This window comes from Hirsutella rhossiliensis (genome assembly GCF_020360975.1).
Source record: "Hirsutella rhossiliensis strain HR02 chromosome Unknown scaffold00014, whole genome shotgun sequence".
Lineage (NCBI taxonomy): Eukaryota > Fungi > Ascomycota > Sordariomycetes > Hypocreales > Ophiocordycipitaceae > Hirsutella > Hirsutella rhossiliensis.
The window spans coordinates 1,563,482-1,581,261 of NW_025408680.1; the positions used below are offsets into that span (position 1 = coordinate 1,563,482).

General features: G+C 56.9%; 3 protein-coding genes across 3 annotated transcripts; 1 reads left to right on the forward strand and 2 right to left on the reverse strand.

Moving 5' to 3' along the window:
- Positions 1-917: 917 nt before the first annotated feature.
- HRG_10028 (uncharacterized protein) lies at positions 918-2,070 on the reverse strand (the record flags this gene model as incomplete). The annotated part of the gene is made up of 5 exons (XM_044868499.1): positions 918-989; positions 1,040-1,230; positions 1,293-1,564; positions 1,630-1,824; positions 1,889-2,070. 5 exons carry the CDS (start codon positions 2,068-2,070, stop codon positions 918-920), a joined length of 912 nt encoding a protein of 303 aa, XP_044716496.1.
- Positions 2,071-4,677: 2,607 nt separating this feature from the next.
- HRG_10029 (PIF1-like helicase domain-containing protein) lies at positions 4,678-9,452 on the forward strand (the record flags this gene model as incomplete). The annotated part of the gene is made up of 12 exons (XM_044868500.1): positions 4,678-4,943; positions 5,237-5,825; positions 5,898-6,064; positions 6,549-6,762; positions 6,855-6,949; positions 7,011-7,048; positions 7,107-7,525; positions 7,600-7,636; positions 7,679-7,872; positions 7,920-8,459; positions 8,522-8,935; positions 9,225-9,452. The coding sequence occupies 12 exons, from the start codon at positions 4,678-4,680 to the stop codon at positions 9,450-9,452; spliced, it is 3,201 nt and encodes a 1,066-aa protein (XP_044716497.1).
- Positions 9,453-10,643: 1,191 nt separating this feature from the next.
- Positions 10,644-11,950, reverse strand: HRG_10030 (uncharacterized protein; the record flags this gene model as incomplete). The annotated part of the gene is made up of 3 exons (XM_044868501.1): positions 10,644-10,674; positions 10,926-11,139; positions 11,434-11,950. 3 exons carry the CDS (start codon positions 11,948-11,950, stop codon positions 10,644-10,646), a joined length of 762 nt encoding a protein of 253 aa, XP_044716498.1.
- Between the last annotated feature and the right edge of the window lie 5,830 nt (positions 11,951-17,780).

A 17,780-nucleotide genomic window follows, 5' to 3' on the forward strand; every position in this document is an offset into this window, starting at 1 on the left:
GCTTGTTCTGCAGTACGCTTAGAGGTGCCTGGGGCATGTCGATTCCTACAGCCGAGACAGTTAACCGTAAGCGGTCCACATGATATGGAACGACTTTTCTTCGAAATGAATTGATCTGCCGGCTTCGCCTGCTTGCAGTTCCTGCAAACTTTTGTTGAAGGGATAGAATCAGCCATTAGCATGCCGGATTGGAGGGAAGGTTTGGTGAAGAAGGATGAGTGTCAGGAGCACGGGGCTTATTCAGCCAGAAGTGTGCTGGAAGCTCTCGAGGAGCTGGCTAGCTAGTCGATGCTCAGGGGCAGGCTGTGAGACCCTCATTTGGTGGCGTTATTGCATCGGCATCAGCCGAGCGCACCCCAACGGCTCAGCCCGGGGACAGAGTGGGGACACAGGACATATTCTGACCAGTCCCCGATGAGTGGGGACTCAAGGACGTATCTGACCAATGAGAGCGGAGCTTATGGTGTCAAGTTATCGTCGTAATAACAGTCCTTCGGACGGGAGAGGCAACCCAACAGGGTTGCGCAAAGAGCCTTGAGGAACGAAAAAAACGTCTAGACAAGGGGCAGACAGATGTACAGAGGCAGAAAGGTAACGACGACCAAGGGGCAGCCAGGCTGGACGAAAAACACTTCCCATTTAAGGAGTTATAGCAGCGTACGCTATTCCATTTCCGTAGCTTTCTTAGATAGGTGGCGGTTTCGAAGCGGACGGGCCGGCGAGCCCAAGCCATGGGCGACAATGGAATCGAGGAAGAGTCCGTAAGTCAGGACCCGGCTTAGGTTGTCCGGCTCATGAGCGGCGGAGGCAGCCGAAACAGAGAACGAGTGGGTAGCAGAGGAGGCGGGCTTAGGGAAGACGAGATCACCGGGGCCTTATGCAGCAGACACGGTCGCTTCGTCGGCGTATCGGCAGGCTCAGGGCAATATCGTTTCCCGGGCGGCGTAAGGTGGCCGGTCGAGGGCGAAGCCGAAGCCAAGGGTGGAGGACTGAGCGGGAGGGTGCCAGGGGTGATCAAAGACAAAGAGGCAGCGCGCACGTCCCGGAAGGCCGCGGAAGCGGAGGAAGCTTGTTGCCTCTGTGGCGTAGAGAGAAGCGGTGCCATCGTGGTGACGGCGGCGGCGGCCTTGTCGAGAAAGTCCAGGAATCCGGGACGACGATAAAGACGTTGTCCCGGTCCGAGCCCGGGGTAGAGCATGACATCATGACGGAGCAGGCCAGCGACCTTGCCTGTGCAGGTAAAGGGACGTTAGGCTGAAATTGAGAGTCCTGCCTCTCGGCCATCTTCCTACACAAGATGGCCCAGGGGTTAGCGCGAACAGGGAAGATAACGAAGACCTGGAACGGGTGGAAGCCCTTGAAGGGGACCTTATTAGGCATCCCAGGAGCGACATAGGTAGAAAGGCGGACAAATCCGCAACAGTTAAGTTGGGCGGCGCCTAGACCGGGCAGTAGGTCCCGCCGCAGCGAGGAGTGGCCGGTGCCGACGATAAGGCCGGTAAAGGAAACAATAGGCGGGATGCAGGGGAAGTCGCCCATGGAGGCAAAGAGCCTAGGGAGAACACTTCAAGCCCATCTTAGCCATATACCGTTTCGTCGGCACTCGCGAAGGGTCAGGGCACGGCTTACGGCTGGTAGCCCTGATCGCGGACGACAAGGGCGGGCATCGTATAGAGAAAGGTGCGGCCCGTGTCAGACTCGAGGCCGTCGCGTTGCTCAACCTCCCATGCGAGCGCGTAGGGGTGGACGCGGGCATGCATGAAAAACCACTCTTCGGTCCAGTCGGAGGGATCAATAGGCTGGCCGTAGATGGAGAGGTTGAGGCTAAAAAAGACGGATGTCGGGAATCATCGGCATCCGATCGGAGGGCGCATATTCCGTCGCGAGCAGCCAGGCGGGAGGAGGCAGGAAGACGCGGGCCATGGCCTCGGCGTTAAGACCCCTGATGCGGTGGTCGTCCTGGTGGGAAAATCTAGCAGGACAGTCCGGCTGGACAAAAGACATCATAGACATCTCACCGCCAGCGCCCCTTTGGCTATCGAGCGGCTTTCGAAGGTGCGGTGCGGGCATATCGGTACGAAGTAGAGAGGAAGACATAGTGCATCTGCGCAGGTCGATAGGCCACTTGCACGCACTAAAAGGACGGGTTCTCAGCGTCAAGAAAGGAGTAGGGAAGAAGTCGAGCGTAGACGCACTTATAGTAGATCAATAGTGGTATGGATTCGCCGGGAAGAGCGAGGAGCCTTGCCGCTGTAAGTAAGCAGACGTCAAAGAGATGCGTCGTGGTGTTGCGGAGCTGGGTACTGATCGGGCAGCAAGGGCGACGCGGATTAAAGTGTCCGGCAGGGCTACCGGCATAGGATGGCGAAAACTAGGGCTGTCGGCAGATAGGCCTGTCGATAGGTACAAAGGAAGCCCGGCAGGTCCGAGAGAGGAGAGGTCTAATGCAGAAAGGGGATATTAACAAGGAAGGATATAACCGTTAGCAAGAAGAATGCCAACGCGGCGGAACGCCATTGCCAGGAAGCGAGACAATCTCGGGTATATCCCGGTCGAAGGCTTCCTAATCTATCGTTCGTTTGCGGAGCCTTGCCGATAAGACAGCACCAGCATGGGGGAGAATCGTAGCCGCGAGGTAAGATCGGTGGCAGGAGAGTGCGAAACGGGGACAGCAGCAGCGGCCGCTGCTGCGACGAGGAGTATCGCGGCGGCGAGACCGATCGCAATGGACGAAGGGCCGAAGCGGGCGTCGGGCCACAAAGTCAAGGAAACGCGGCACCCAGGTTCCGGCCTATTGAGGCCAAGCCGGCCGCGGCGGCCGACGATGCCTCACGAAGAGAGCAGGCAGAGGCACTCAAAAGAGCGTTGCCCAAGGGAAGTCGGCGAGGCGGCTGGCCGCGGAAAAGGACGACTAACGTCGATAGTTCCTCCTCGAAGGGAGGGCTCGTGGAGGGCGTCCAGAGGGGCACGTCTGGAAGGCGAAGCCGTGGTGCGCGGACAGGGCCAATGGGCTCCGAGGGACACCCAAGCCGCCCAGGAGGACAGGATCGGCCGGCAAGCCCTGTCGGGAACTCGCCTAGAGTCGTCAGGGAGCTTCTGGTTCGGCCAATCCGACCTCAAGAGATGGATGATGGCGCAGGAGATACGCAGTCATCCGGACGGTGGCCACCGCCGCCATCACGCCAGAAAGGACAGGGTCGGCCGGCAAACAGTGTCGGGATTTCGTCTACAGCCGTCAGGGAGCGCCTCATTCGGCCAATCCAACCTAGAGCAATAGAAGATAGAGCGGGAGATATACAGTCATCCGGATGCCAGGCGGGACAGGATTGGCCGGCAACCGCTGTCACGATGTCGTCTGGAGTCGTCAGGAGCCCTCGTTCAGCCAACCCAACCCAGAGAGATGCAAGGCAGGGCAGGAGATACGCAGTCATCCGGATGGTTGCCACCACGGCCATCACGCCAGGCGGCGGCGGGAGAACAAGATCGGCCGTGGCGAGACGAGGCAGCGGAAAGATCCTCGCAGGCCGTAGAACAGAGAAAGAGGAACCGCCAGCGTGACCGAGACCAGACCCCGACGAAACGTACTCGAGGAAGCCATCCGAGGCAGAGGAGGAGTGAGCTGCAGGCAGAGGATTTGGCCAGTGTCTTGCTTTACCTCGAAGGGAATTCGTCGCGAAGGAAAGGCTGTCTAAGGAGCAAACCTGGTGCACACCAATACCGCATGAGAGGAAGGTATCGACGGTGCGAAAGTTTTATCGGGCGTTCCACGATGTGAGCACCTTGCCGATAATGACCTGCAGGCTGTGTTACCGCAAGCGTACAAGGAAGGAGTTGAGGAGATTCCGTGGGATCAGTGGCTATCAAGTCCCGTTCCTCGGGGTGAGCGCTCACCATTTGCGTGCCGAAGCTGCTTTCCCGGGGGTGAGCCCGTCTCGGTTTGTGTGGAGTGTGCCCGATGCTTGGGGCGCGGGAGCCTGTCGTCGGCGGTCCACCTTCACAGTCGCCTCGGATGCGAGCACATGTTCCCCGACGAGCTGAAGGCTGACGCCGGTCGAAGAGAAGCTCATCTCGTTGAACTCGTGTTACGGCTTTGTGACGAGGTATAACATTCCGGGCGGGCAGACGCAGGCAGTGAGGTATCCGAGACATGTCAAGGGCCACATCACGGTGTTTCCAAACAACGTGCAGGAGCTGGCGAGAAAGTGCTCCCGCACCCGCTCTGGCAAACAATGGACGAGATCCACGTCTCGTGGCAGGGCGCGGAGAAGCCAGCACCGTGCGACTTATCGGGTCTCTTGTCGGTGAGGCGTCAAGTCGTCGAGAGCGCTTATCTGGTTGAAGAAGAATAACCCCATTACGCCGATATTGAGATTGATAGGGCGGAAATGGATAGCTGGGGAACACCATCACACGGTGTGCCGCGGGTGGTCTACGACCGCATGGAGCGGAACGAGCCGTCTGCGTGGGAGAAGACGCGAACGGCGCAGGTCGTGCCGCCCGCAGAGCGGGCCATGGACGACGATAGTCCGGCGGAGATCGAAAGTCCTCGCCCAGCTCCTCCAAGGACAAGACGTATTGGACAGGGGAGTCGAGAATCCGAGGAGTGGAGCGGACGGGACTGACGATGCTGAGCCCGATGACAGAGCCAAAACGATCAACGAGATCACCTCTTCCGGCATGTTTGCATTGGACGGACCGCCGGAAGTGTCGGACGCAGAGAAGCTCCGCTTTGCGTGCAATGCCGTGGGTGGCGATGGGGCCGAGAACGACCGCAAGGGGCCGAGGGCATGGATAAGGTCGGCGGAGGCGGGTCAAGAAGGCACGGATGTCCGCGAGCCATACATCCACGTTTGTCGCGGAGACGAATTCGCCGACTCGCTCGACGCCTCGTTCTTCGCCAAGACCTTTCCCACCCTACTGCCGTTCGGATTTGGAGGACCACGGCTCGCGGAGGAAGTCATCTTAGGACCCGAGGGGCCGGTCAATTGGCGGGTACGGCTGCTGGAGAAGAGACGGCGGCGCGAGATCTTCTGTCGTCTCGGAACATAAGCCTTCGGACCTGGGCCGGCATTGTGCTGCGGCGCCATGGTGGCCGATTCGCGACGCATACCATCTTCTCGTTTCTCGTTTTCAATATGGATGTGCGGTCGAAGAATCGTCGGGTCAGCATGCTCAGCGCGACGCGGAAGAACTTCGCCGAGGTGGAGCGCATCGTACGGTCGCTGACAGCGGATAGGTTAGCGGCCGCCAGGGCGGAGCTGGAGACGTCGGGCAAGACTACCGACGATGGCGTCAAGGAGCTTCTAAGATGCCTTTCGCTGTACGGCTATCGGCAGCCCATGTCGAGGGAGCTCCGTCTGAGCATGCGGCGCAAGATCCAGTCACTCATCTTATGTCGTGGCGTGCCTGCAATCTGGTTCACGCTCAACCCGAACGACATCACGAACCCGGTGAAGCTGAGACTGGCGGCATACCGCACACGTGATCCCGCAGCGGCCGAGGCATTCCTGCAAGGCCTCGACAAGGCGTTCAAACGTGCGCGGCTGGCCATCTCGGACCCGTTAAGCTCGGCCGAATTCTTCCACCGAGAAATGACGTTGTTCTTCGAACATTACGTGAGAGTGGGCGAGGAGTCGGTGTTCGGGCGCATCAGCCACTATTACGGTGCCGTCGAGACCAACGAGCGTGGAGCGCTCCATGTTCACGGACTGCTCTGGCTGCAGGGCAACGTGCATCTAAGCTCGATGCTTGCCGATATCGACGGCGAGGATCAAGCGGCATACCGAGAACGCATCGTCAGATACGTCGACAGTGTCTTTTCCGAGGTATGAGCGGGGCCGGCGTGTTGACCTGCGTCCTCCGTCTGTCAAAGCCGAGAAAGCTGACGAACAAGACAGGATCTGGACCAGGAAGGCTTCTGCGCAATGCAGGCCGAGCGATCGGTGACGTCAGATATATCGCAATTTCTGGGCGACGAACGGCAATTTTCAGCCTCGTTCGACGAGGAAGCGAACTTCTGTGCCGGCGCGACGCAGATCCATACCCACAGCCCGACCTGCGTCAAGTACTCGCTGGGCAAAGGGGCGCAAGGGCGATTTATGTCGTTTCAAGGCGCCGTGGGGACTGGTCGACGAGACGGCCTTCACGGGAGACGGCGTGCTGCGGATTCGGAGGTCGCACAGCATGGTGAATCGGTGGAACAAGGCCATTGCCGTGGGCTTCGCCACAACCATGACATATCTTTCATCGCCACACAGCGTAAGACGATGGCCCTCATCTTTACGTCACAAACTATGCGACCAAGGTGGAGGACCCTGTATGGAAGCGCGTCGCCGCCGCCGCGGATCTCTTGCCTCCCAGGGCAGGTGACGGAATGGCCGACGGCGCGGAGGTTCGTGGAGACAGTGGTGCCGGTGACGATGGCAGGCAGAATAAGACACGGCAGTTCCTGATGAAGGTGGCGAATCGCGTGTTTACGGAGAGCCGTTATCGCAGGTCGAGGTCGTCGCGGACCTCCTGGGATGCGCGACTGAACTGACGAATGGCAGTGCTTGGGCGTTCCTGAACGTATCGTTGCTCTACTGGCAAGTCTTCCGACAATGGCCGCACCTTCGACGAGAAAGCGGCGCAGCCGTTGCAGATGGCTCTGTGGACGAGTCAATACTCGTCGAAGAAGCAGGCCAGAGGATTTGCCGTGTCGAGGCATACCGTCATCGGGGAGACGTCCTTCGAGGGCTGTGTCTCTACGACTACGTTTCGCTGGTCAGGCTGAAGCGCAACGAAAGGGACGAGGGCCCGCCGGCTGGGAGGTCCCGTTCGAGAGCGGCTGGGCTCCGGGAGGCCGTTGGGCGCAGGTGCTCAGGCGACCGGGCAAGCAGGCCACGGTCTGCCTCGACGGGTATTTGAGCAAGGATTTCGACGAAGACGACGAAGGGTCGTGCTACCGAAGGTGCGTTTGTCGTCGACGGGCCGGAGGCGCCGGGTCGAGAAGGCTAATTTCCATGGCGAAGAGCGGCTGTGCAGCATCTTGCGCTGTTCGTGCCGTGGAGTCTTTCTTAGACGAAGAAAGGGGCGACATCAACTGCATATGGGGCGGCAACGAGCAGCCCTGGCCCCGAGGATATCATGTTTCGTCGATAACGTGCAGTTGCTGCGACGGTCGGCCGAAGATGCAAAGCGGGACGCACGGCAGTGGGCGGCCTCGTCCGGTGACGGCGACCCCACGGCAGTACGTCCGGACGAGGACGGCACCGGGGAGGTGGGTGTCGAGCCCGGATCGGGATACCAGGCCGACAGTGCGGGAAGCACGAATCGCCTAATCGACGTTGTCAGAAGCTCGATCGGGCCGAACCAAATCACGGCCGGCTCGCCGGAGCTCACGGCGATGATGCAGGAGCTCAGCCGATTTCAGCAATCGGCGCTGTCCTCTTCTTCCGAGGTCCAGGCCACAATACTACCCGAACGGGGCCCAAGACGAATCAACATCCCGGGCGGGCATTCTCCGGAGCCACCATACCGCCGCAAAGTGAGGTTAGGGCCATAAAGTCGCAGCAAATCCGCGCATCCAGGAGAGGAGAAGATGATACGGGGCATACAAAGCCTGTCCACGGCACCGGTGACTGGTCGCCGCGCGGCGGTGCGGGGCGTGCTCACGGGTTTCGGGGATGACGACGTCCAGATGACGGCAGCGGAGCTCGAGGAAGGAGTAGCGGGGCCAGCGCGGGAATGGAGATCCGGTTCGGTGCCTCAACCTCCTTCCTCGAGGCGGGCAAGGCCCTGGCAGCGCGGCTCACGCTAAACAAGAAGCAGGCGATCGCCTTCCTAATTATATGCCGCCAGCTTGACCTGATACGGCGCGGGGAGAAAAGCAACGTACGCCAGCTGTGCCAGTTCGTCGGTGGAGAGGCGGAACGGGCAAGTCACGAGTCATCGAGGCGCTCGTCGAGCTCTTCGCGTCCAAGGATCAATCGAATCGTCTGATGATAACGGCGACGTCGGGGACGGCAGCAGCGCGGATCAACGGCATTACGATCCACTCCGCCTGCGGGTTCTCGAAAGATCTCGCGGCAGCCGCAAACGCGGCCAAGGATCTCGACGGGGTGCGACTGCCGAAACAGGCGGAGCGGTTCGTCGACGGGCAATCCCGGATGGACTGGCAGGAGAAGGACGTGCTCGTCATCGACGAGGTGAGCATGCTCGGGGCGCGGACGCTACACGCGGTGAACGAGCAGCTCTGCCGGCTGCGCGGGTCGCACCAGGATTTTGGAGGTATTCCGATCGTCCTCTTCTGCGGAGACTTCCACCAATTCCGCCCCGTCCAAGAACGCTCGATCCTCCTCCCCAGCACCGCCGTCTCGTGGGACGTAGACAGCTCCTTCAAGGCCGAGACACGGCACCAGCACGACAAGGCGCACGCGTTGTGGAAGAGATTCACGACCACGGTCATGCTGGACGAGCAGGTGCGCGCCGCGGAGATCCGGAATTGCAGAGGCTGCTAAGGCGGATTCGACTGGGCGTGCAGGACCGCTCGGATCTGGACCTCCTCAACTCAAGATGCTACCGGGAAGGCAGGCGGATCCCGTGGGAGACGTGCATCACCGTGGTGACGCCGCTGAACAGGAACCGGTGGAACCTCAACATGGAGGCCAGCTTGGCGTTCCGGGCCCAGCAGCGGTCAGTGATGCGCATCTTCATCTCGGATCATACGTGGAAGGAGGCCCTGCCGACGGAGGAAGAGGCCATCATGATGCTGAACCAGGGCGACGACAGCGCGATCCCGGTGCCGGCCGTCTTCATGTTCGTGCCGGGGATGCCGGTCGTCGTGAACCATAACACCCATCAGGGGCTAAAGCTGGTGAACGGCGCCGGCTACACGGCGCTGGAGGTCGTCCTCGACAAGTCGTACCCGGGGCATCGTATCACGGCAGACACGACGGTCCATTTCGGGCCGCCGGCGGGATAATGCTGGAGTCGGAGACGACGAACGACGTTCACTTCGTCGGGATGCCGCCAGGCACGGTCCTGTTGACGCCCATGACGGTCAAAATACAGTGCCAGCGAAAGAGGCCGTGGCAGCAGAACGACGTCAGCCGAAAGGGCCTGCCCTGTACGGCAGCCTTCGCGTGCACAGACTATAAAGTGCAGGGCAGGACGCTCGAGCGTGTAGCTCTGGAGCTGCGGGAACGCGGACGTCAAACATCGACGGACGCGCCGTGTCCTCGCAGTGCGACCCGTACAGCCTGTACGTGCAGCTGTCTCGCTGCCCGACGCTGGACGGCATTATGCTGGTCTCGAAATTGCGGGAGAGGGACCTGGTGGGCAACAAGGTGCCAGACGAGATGACAGACGCAGAAGCGAGGCTGGGCCAGCTGAGCGACAAGACTGTCCGCGAGGCCTCGGGATGGCTAGACGTTGATTCCCTGGACTCTAAAGGCACGGGCCTGGACGTGTAGCTATCGCGATGCCGGGCGCAGGGCGCTGGACGGCACCATGCTCGTGTCAGGGGTGCGGGAGAGGGTTTGGTCGGAAAAGGCCAAAAACCGGTTTCACGAGGAGCTGAGTCCTAGTCGCGAGGTTAGGTCGCTGGCAGGACCGGAGAGGGCGAACTGCGCCGGAAGGCGAAACAAAAGGGCTAGGACGAAAAGGGTAAGTAATCATTAAGCGACCAAAGGAAGCCGGGATTTAAAAGCTCTCCAATCAGCAGCCAAGATGGGTTCTCCAATCAGAAGCCAAGGGTTTCGAGGGTAAAGTAGGTTTGGGGGTTTTTGGGGTTTTTTTCGCGTCCAGAAGAGCCTTTTCGTTCCTCAAGGCACTGAATAAGCAGAAAGAACACGGATTTTTCTGCCAATAGTTTCCAACGCTTCCCTTCTCTCTTGCGATTCCTCAGCTGTTTTTCGATATCATTAGGTTGGAGATCGTCCTTGAACGCCTCAACGTATAGATCAATTGCAACACTAGCGTTTCGGTACCCAGGAGCAAGACGAACTAGGCCTTTCTGTCTTTGATCCTCGATTCTGGTCTTGAGGTCGTCAAAGAAATCTACCAGTCGCACATGTCCAAGCCGAGATTGAAATCTGGTCGTCTCGTTATTTGTAATGGCGTCGTTAAGGGCTCTGAACGCGGAATTGATTCGGTGGCTTGGGATTGCTGTGCCGGCGGCCAGGGTGGTACTTTGAAGCAAAGATATGCAGCTTAGGAGAGCTTCCTCGCAAGGGGCGACGAAGAAATTCTGCGCATCTTGTCTTATAAGCGTCTTTGAGAGTGTTAAGGCTTCTGCAAACGACCAACTGTTTCCTGCATTCCTTCGAGTAACGCTCAAAGGTGAACCAGACCCAGGCCTACGCCGTTGTGGCTCATAAAGGGCTTTTGGGAGAGTAGCCGCCTGTTTGTCGCTTCTAGCAAGTGAGGAGAGTTCTTGCAGGTTCTCCAGACTGGCATTCACGTCGTCGCATACTCTCGGAGAGATTGCATAGCCGGAGATTTTATCCTGAGACGCCTCTGGTGAAAGCAGTGCCGTCGTGCTTGACTCCGGCGATTTTTTTAATGGAACGCCAATTGCATTCAGCTGGTTTTCGACGGTGCGCAGCAGAGGACGCGATTGACTTGCAGAAATTTGAGTATAATGTAGTTCCTTCGCTTCTGCACTAAAACTTATGGTCGCTTCCCTTGCTGGCTCTGTTGATTCAAAGGTTGTCATGACACTGGGAGCATCTGAGTTTAGAGAAGAGGGTTGGACTGCAAGTTGACTCCGTTGATTAAGCAAGTCCAATGCAGCCCGGGCTCGATGTTCCACGTCAGAAGACCCGACCACATTGTCGGCAGAATGAGGTTTCTCCAAATTCTGGGGCGATAAAGGGAATGGGTCGCCTACTGTTGGAGCAGGATGCGTTGTGGGAATGTTTCTTCTATCTAGAAGCCCTTCTGACTCTTCGGCAACTGAGCTGGAGTCTTGTAGACTGGATTCTCGGTCTTCCAATGTCCGATCCAAAGGAGGTGTATGGTCTGATTCCAGGTCGTATGGTGCTGCAACAATGATGGTGCCGGCATGCGATAGCTTTTCTGTAGACTCGAGAATATTTTCTGCAGAGTCGTTCTTGTCAAACATCAACGGTGTCAGTTCGTCGCGCCGGTTCGTCTGACCTTTACATTCGGCTGTTAGCCAAATGCTCGCGCGCAGCGTTCCAAACATCAGTACCCACTTTGAGATTGCAAATCTTCGCTACTTCGGCACCGGTTGCCTGGTGTTGCTCGTCGACCGGAATTGACTTGCTTCTTCCTTGGTCTGCCACGAGTACGTTTCAACTGTCCCGAGTGTTTCGACAAGCCGCCCCGTCCTCGTCGTCGCTGAGTCGTTAGGTGTGTAACTTTCAAGTAGTTTGGAAGCAATGCTCACGTTAGACTTTGCCGGCGCAGTACCCTTGTATCTTGCAATACTTGCATCTTGTGTTGCAAAGATTTCCTGAGGTTCGTAGCTTGAAGGTATCTGCTGCAAGCTTTCGTGTGGCTCCTGTGGCCCCGGAACATCATCAACTAACTCGAGTGGACAAGCAGAGGTGGCTCGAGACAACTCTTGAGTTCGATGGCGCCACGATGAGCTACCCGCAATGGACGGGCTAATGAGTGCCAGCAGGTCTTCAGAGAGTTTCTTCAGATGGTCCTCCAGATGCCTTTCATAAGTAGCTTCCTGCTCCTTCACGGTTGCCTGATAATTGAGCTCTAGTTCCCGCTTTTCGCCGCCAAGTCCCAAGACAGTCTCTAGAGTGGCAGACCGTTCCTCGGAGGTTGATGCAGGAGAAAAGCGCGCCCATGCCTTCTCTATGCGGTCTTCCAATCCCGCCAAATTGTCGCTGAATGAAGCCCGAGGCGATTTTGTCTTCGCGAGAGCCGCAGCTGACTGCAAGACGCGCGACTTGATGGCATTGAGTTGCACGAGAATCGAGTGATAAGACATGGCGGCTGAGGCGGGAGCGGGCGAATCCGGCCTAGCTGATGAGTGTGTACTCGCTCCGTCGCCTTCTGGGAATGTCCTGAATGGTTCTTGTGATAAGCAGAGGGACGGATCTATTTTTTTTTGGGAAGAACTCACGGGAACGTCATGATGAATCCGTAGGTAGTCTGCACCGCTTTTTGATTTGATCCTGGCTGACGCTGATTAACGAACATGAGAGCGGGTATGTGGATATATAACTGCCTTGCGGCCACCTTTCCACTGCAAAAGAAGCCGAGTACAGAAATATATAATCGTTGGAGCTCAATATCCACCATTGGTTCGATACGCGCCTCATGCAAGAACGTCACTTCCTTCTTAGTCGCCTGTAGCGGTAGCAGTCGCCGTCTTTCTCAGTCCGGGTCAGTGAGGACATCCCGCAACCCTCGGCCACCGTCCGATCCTTCTTCATGTAGAAAAGTGGGGTGAAAGCCGGACATCGACTGGCTATCCATAGCTCCGCTGCCGCCCGGTCGGCCCCGTTTATCCCGGTCATGCTGGAACCGTTAGCCAACATCAGTGAGAACGCTAGTATCGGCCCAGAGCACCAGAACTCGGGGTTCTTCCACAAAGGCAGTTATAACACCGGCGCATCTAAATCACGACCTGGAAACTTTAATACGAAGTCCTATGGATACTGCTCTAAGATGATATAACAAGGTATTTGTTACGGAAATGTGCATGGCATTTTGGATGGCAGCGTGCAAATTATTCCCAAGAACATAAGGCATCTCCATGGTACCCGCCTACATTATCTCCCCGTGAAAGCATTGTAGGTGCTGCCTAACTTCTTTGTATTTAAAACACTTACTAGCCCCTTCTAGTACTAATAGCAGAGTGAAGACGTCACGCCACTTTGCTGCCTTACAATCCGCCCCATCTAGAGGCAACACTTTATCCACCTGCATGGACTCGCGGGCATCACCAGGTCCGTTGAAGTCTCCCGGCGAATGACCGTCTATAGAGGCAATCGAATGCGTGCGTGTCGGTGCCGCCAGGAAACTGCCCAAGAGCCAGTAGGACACCTGCCGCGTCTCGCTAGCACAGCGGAGCGGTGGTATTGCCAGATTCGGCCTTAGCTAGTGTAAGGGGCTACGCCCCGATGTGTAGATCTGGCATGGCCAGACTAGTCACGTGCGAGCGCCACGGACACGACTCCTAAAGGGAGCGATGTAGACATGTCTCCCCTTTACACTCTTTGTAGCTCAATTTACATCAATTACGCCCAGCACCTGTGCCAACAGTGCTGACCCTGCAACATATTGAGCTACCAGTTAACAAAAGACAGGACAGACAGCAGGACAGACAGCAGGACAGACAGCAGGACAGACAGCAGGACAGACAGCAGGACAGTCAGCAGGACAGACAGCAAGACAGGCGATAGGCTAAACGACGAGACGGACGATCGATCGGACGACGAGACGGACGAACAAGATGGAGGACAATAGTAGTTATGCAGGGCACCGCGACCGGCGGCGCAACGAGCCGATGGAGGGAAGGAGCAAGAGCTCTTGCAGATCTTATCTGGGATCGCGGGAGACGAAGAACTGCGGAAGATGTTCACCGGGCTAGGCCTAGCAGCGCCACCGTTGACACCCAGCCCGGGGGTGCTCAGTACCCCGGCGATCTTACCCGTCGAACCGAGGCCGGAAGCAGCCCAGAAATGGACCGTGGCAAGAAGCGCAAGCCGATGACTTGGCCGAAGTGGAACGGTCAACGAGTCCTTCCACTTCTACCTCGACCGTCTGGTATTTAAGTACAATACCGACGAAGAGGAGGGCCTAAACGGCAATAACAACGTCGTGTGGTACGAGATCCTGCAGACCTTGCCGGATCAGATGATGAGGAGAGTCGAGGGTTTTTGGAGGCAAGAGAGCGCGAAGGGCAACCCAGACCCCCGGAAATTCTTCTCGCACCTAGCCCAGACGTTCGGCAGCGTGCAGCAGACAGAGAGGGCGCAGGACAGGCTGCGCACCCTCATTCAACGAGACAGCCAAGAGTTTGGGAAGTTCCTCCCTGAATTCGAGGAAACATTGACCAAAGCGGGCGGCGCGAGCTGGGATAATGCTTCCAAGCTCGCATGGCTACGGAACTCGATCTCTCCTGCTCTCCGTGAGCAACTAGTCCCGGTTATCATGCCGAAGGACTACAACGAGTACATCCAACGTCTACACCCGATTGCTTGGGCGTTCGAGCACACCGCGAAGTTTAAGGCGTTGCAGAGGAAGCAGGGCTCCGCGGGCAACGTGACCAAGGGCAGGCATCAGGCATCGGCAACATCCAGGTCGCCGGTAACGACAACACCCCGGCACCGTCAGCAACGTTACCCGCCGAGCAGAACGCACGTGACGCACGCGACCATGACGGCGACGTAATAATGACGGTTACACGCACTCAGGGCAGGGTCAGAGAGGACGGGCGAACGGCCAGGGGTCAAGTGGAACGAGCAAGACGGTTCGCTTCCAGCCTAGGTCAGGACGGAAGCAACGGGCGAGGTGGGTATCCGAGGACGAACGGAATAAACGCCGTGACGAGGGTCGTTGTCTCCGCTGCGGCGACAACACCCATTTCATTGCCGCTTGCCCTACTCGCCAGGACAGGACCCTAGCCGGTCGAGGGATGTAAAGTCCGCACCGCTAGGATCATGCCCTTGCTGGAAGATGATGGTAACGACTCTAGTGAGGAAGAGTCAGGACTTAGCGAGACCCCATCCCTCTCGGGAATGCGTAGCCTCGAAACAAAGACGGGTCTCGAGGCCAAAGAACGGAGCAGTGGCAAAAGAAGAGAAGTTCTCAGGAAAATGGAAGTTGGTCCTACAATAATTCGAAGCATTATCAATAGGACCAATCTCTTCTCCTCACTCGTAGACGAGGATGCCAGTGCTACGCCGCGGTTGACGAAGAAGTCGTCGAGAAGTTGGAAGTTCCTATAGTGGAAATAGCACCGCGAGCTATTACAGGAGCATCAGGGGCAATGGAAGGAGCAACGATTAGGGGCCTCGTATGGCTATCAATGGAGGTCAACGGCCACATACAGACGATCTGTGCCTACGTGGTGCCCCGATTGGAATTCCCCCTAATCCTAGGAAAACCCTGGTTATGCCACACAAAGTCGTACTCAGTGCCCCACGAGAAACGACTATGGCATGAACCTACACAAGACTGGGTAGATCACCTCGGGGAAGGAGAATATTCTGCGAAAGCCAAGGAGTTCGAAGAAGCAAAGCACGTACTAGCCAGTACCTTTGTGGGTTACTTTGAAAGGATCCGCAAGCAGGAAGGAAGAGAGGCAGCTGCCACGGCGATTTTCGCTATCAGCATGAAGGATATCGAAAGGGCGTTATCACCAAAGAAACCCATGTCAGAAGCAGAGCTACGCCGAACGATACCCCAGCGGTTCCACGATTTACTGCCTCTATTTATGAAGAAGGAAGCTGATAAGCTGAATCCTCATAAGCCAGGCATAGACCACGAAATCAGAATCAAGGAGGACCCGAATGGCCAGCAGTTACCACTACCGTATGGAGCACTATACGGTATGTCACGAGAGGAACTCCTGGTTCTTAAGAAGACTCTACGAGACCTAGTGGATAAAGGATTTATCCGTGCAAGCAGTTCAGAAGCAGCAGCTCCAGTCCTGTTTGTGAGGAAACCAGGTGGCGGGCTGCGATTCTGTTGTGACTACAGAGCGTTGAACGCAATCACTAAGTCGGACCGTTACCCCTTCCTCTAATAGGGACACACTTCGCAACCTAAAAGATGCGAAGTGGTTCACGAAGGTCGACGTGGTACAAGCGTTCCATAAAGTACGGGTTGCAGAAGGAGACGAGTGGAAGACAGCGTTCCGCACCCGGTACGGTCTCTTCGAATGGATGGTTACCCCGTTCGGGCTAAGTGGCGCGCCAGCAACCTTCCAGCGGTATATTAACGGTATCCTACGAGACTACCTCGACGAGTTCGCCTCTGCTTATATGGACGATATACTTATCTATTCGAGCGGGCAGAGAAGACCATTTCCGGAAGGTACGGTTAGTTTTAGAACGCCTCGCCGAGCATGGACTACACCTAGACCCGGAGAAATGCGAATTTGGAGTCAAGCGGATTAAGTACCTAGGATTCATTATTCACGCAGGAATTGGCATTCAGGCAGATCCCGACAAGATACGAGCAATAGTCGAGTGGGCAGTCCCCGTTACCCAGAAGGGGTTGCGCAGTTTTCTAGGATTCGTTAACTACTACCGGATATTTATACCGCAAGCCTCGGAAATAACTGCACTAACAGCACTAACAGGAAAGGGACTAAGTTCAAGTGGACGGACGAGCACGATATGGCGTTCCAGACACTAAAGACGCTATTTACGAACGCCCTATTCTTACTCAATGGGATTTCGAGAGGCCAACCTTCGTAGAAGCAGACTGTAGCGGCTGGGCGCTTGGGGCACACTTACGCAGGAAGTCGACGGACAACGCAAGCCAGTAGCGTTCCACTCGCAGAAGCTATCACCGGCTGAGCGCAACTACCCAATCCATGATAAGGAAATGCTCGCTATTATTCGTTGTCTCGAACAATGGTCAGCCGAGCTACGAAGCTGTGATAACTTCGTTATCCTTACCGACCATAAGAACCTCGAGTATTTCATGACGCGCCAACAGCTAGGAAAGGCAGGCACGTTGGGCTGAATATCTCTCGCGTTTTAACTTCCAGCTCCAGTACCGTCCGGGACGGGAAGCAGTGGTGCCAGACGCGCTCTCGCCGCGAACAGGACCGACCAAACGAAGCGGATCACGAAGCACGAGATATGCAGCTTATTCCAGAAGCAGCCCTACGTACCTACGTCGGAGTAACGTCGACTCAAGCGGGAGAAGGCGAAGAAGAACACACGATTTTCCACGACCCAGAGCTACAACAATTATGGCAGCAAACGGCAAACCAGGATCCAGTCTTTACAAGCGTTTATAACGCGGTACGAAACGGATCTCGGTCCTCGACCCCAAGCTTAAGCTGAAGGTACAAGTCGCCGAGTGCTTTATTGATCCTCGGGGCACCTACGACTACGTGGCCTCTTATGGGTGCCAGGCGCACCGATCACGACAGAAGCAGCAGCCAAGGCAGCACCGCTAGAGCAGGAGTCGCTAAACGAATTACGGGCTCCTTAATCCAGAAGGTTCATGACTCCCATGTGGTAGGCCGCCGGGATCGGGAAGGGACGATAGAAGCCGTATCCAGGGACTTCTACTGGCCGCTAATGCAACAGCATATCCGACGTTTCTTGCGTAACTGCGATGTCTGCGGCCGTACGAAGATATGGCGCGAGCATAAAAGGGTCTACTTAGACCGCTACCCGTACCGGACCGCTTCTTCCGCCAGATACAGATGGACTTTATTACGGACCTCCCCTTGCGAACGGTAACCGCTGCCTCTGGGTTATCAAGGACCGGCTAAGTAAGGAAGTTATACTCGAACCGATGCCAACGATGGAAGCGGAAGCATGTGCAGAGCGTTTTCTATGGTGCTTCGCCCGCTACCACTGGTGGCCCGACGCTATAACGAGCGATAGGGGCTCGAATTGGGTAGGCCGCTTTTGAGGCACATGTGCAAGTTACTGGGGATCGACCAGCAGCTAAGCACGGCGTACCACCCCCAAACCGACGGAGGCCCTGAGAGGATGAACCAAGAAGTACAGGCATACCTCCGCGCCGTGATTAACCAGAACCAGAACGACTGGGATAAGTGGGTTCCCGCGGCTCAGATGGCGTTAAACGGTCGGGTCAATACCTCTATAGGGATGTCCCCA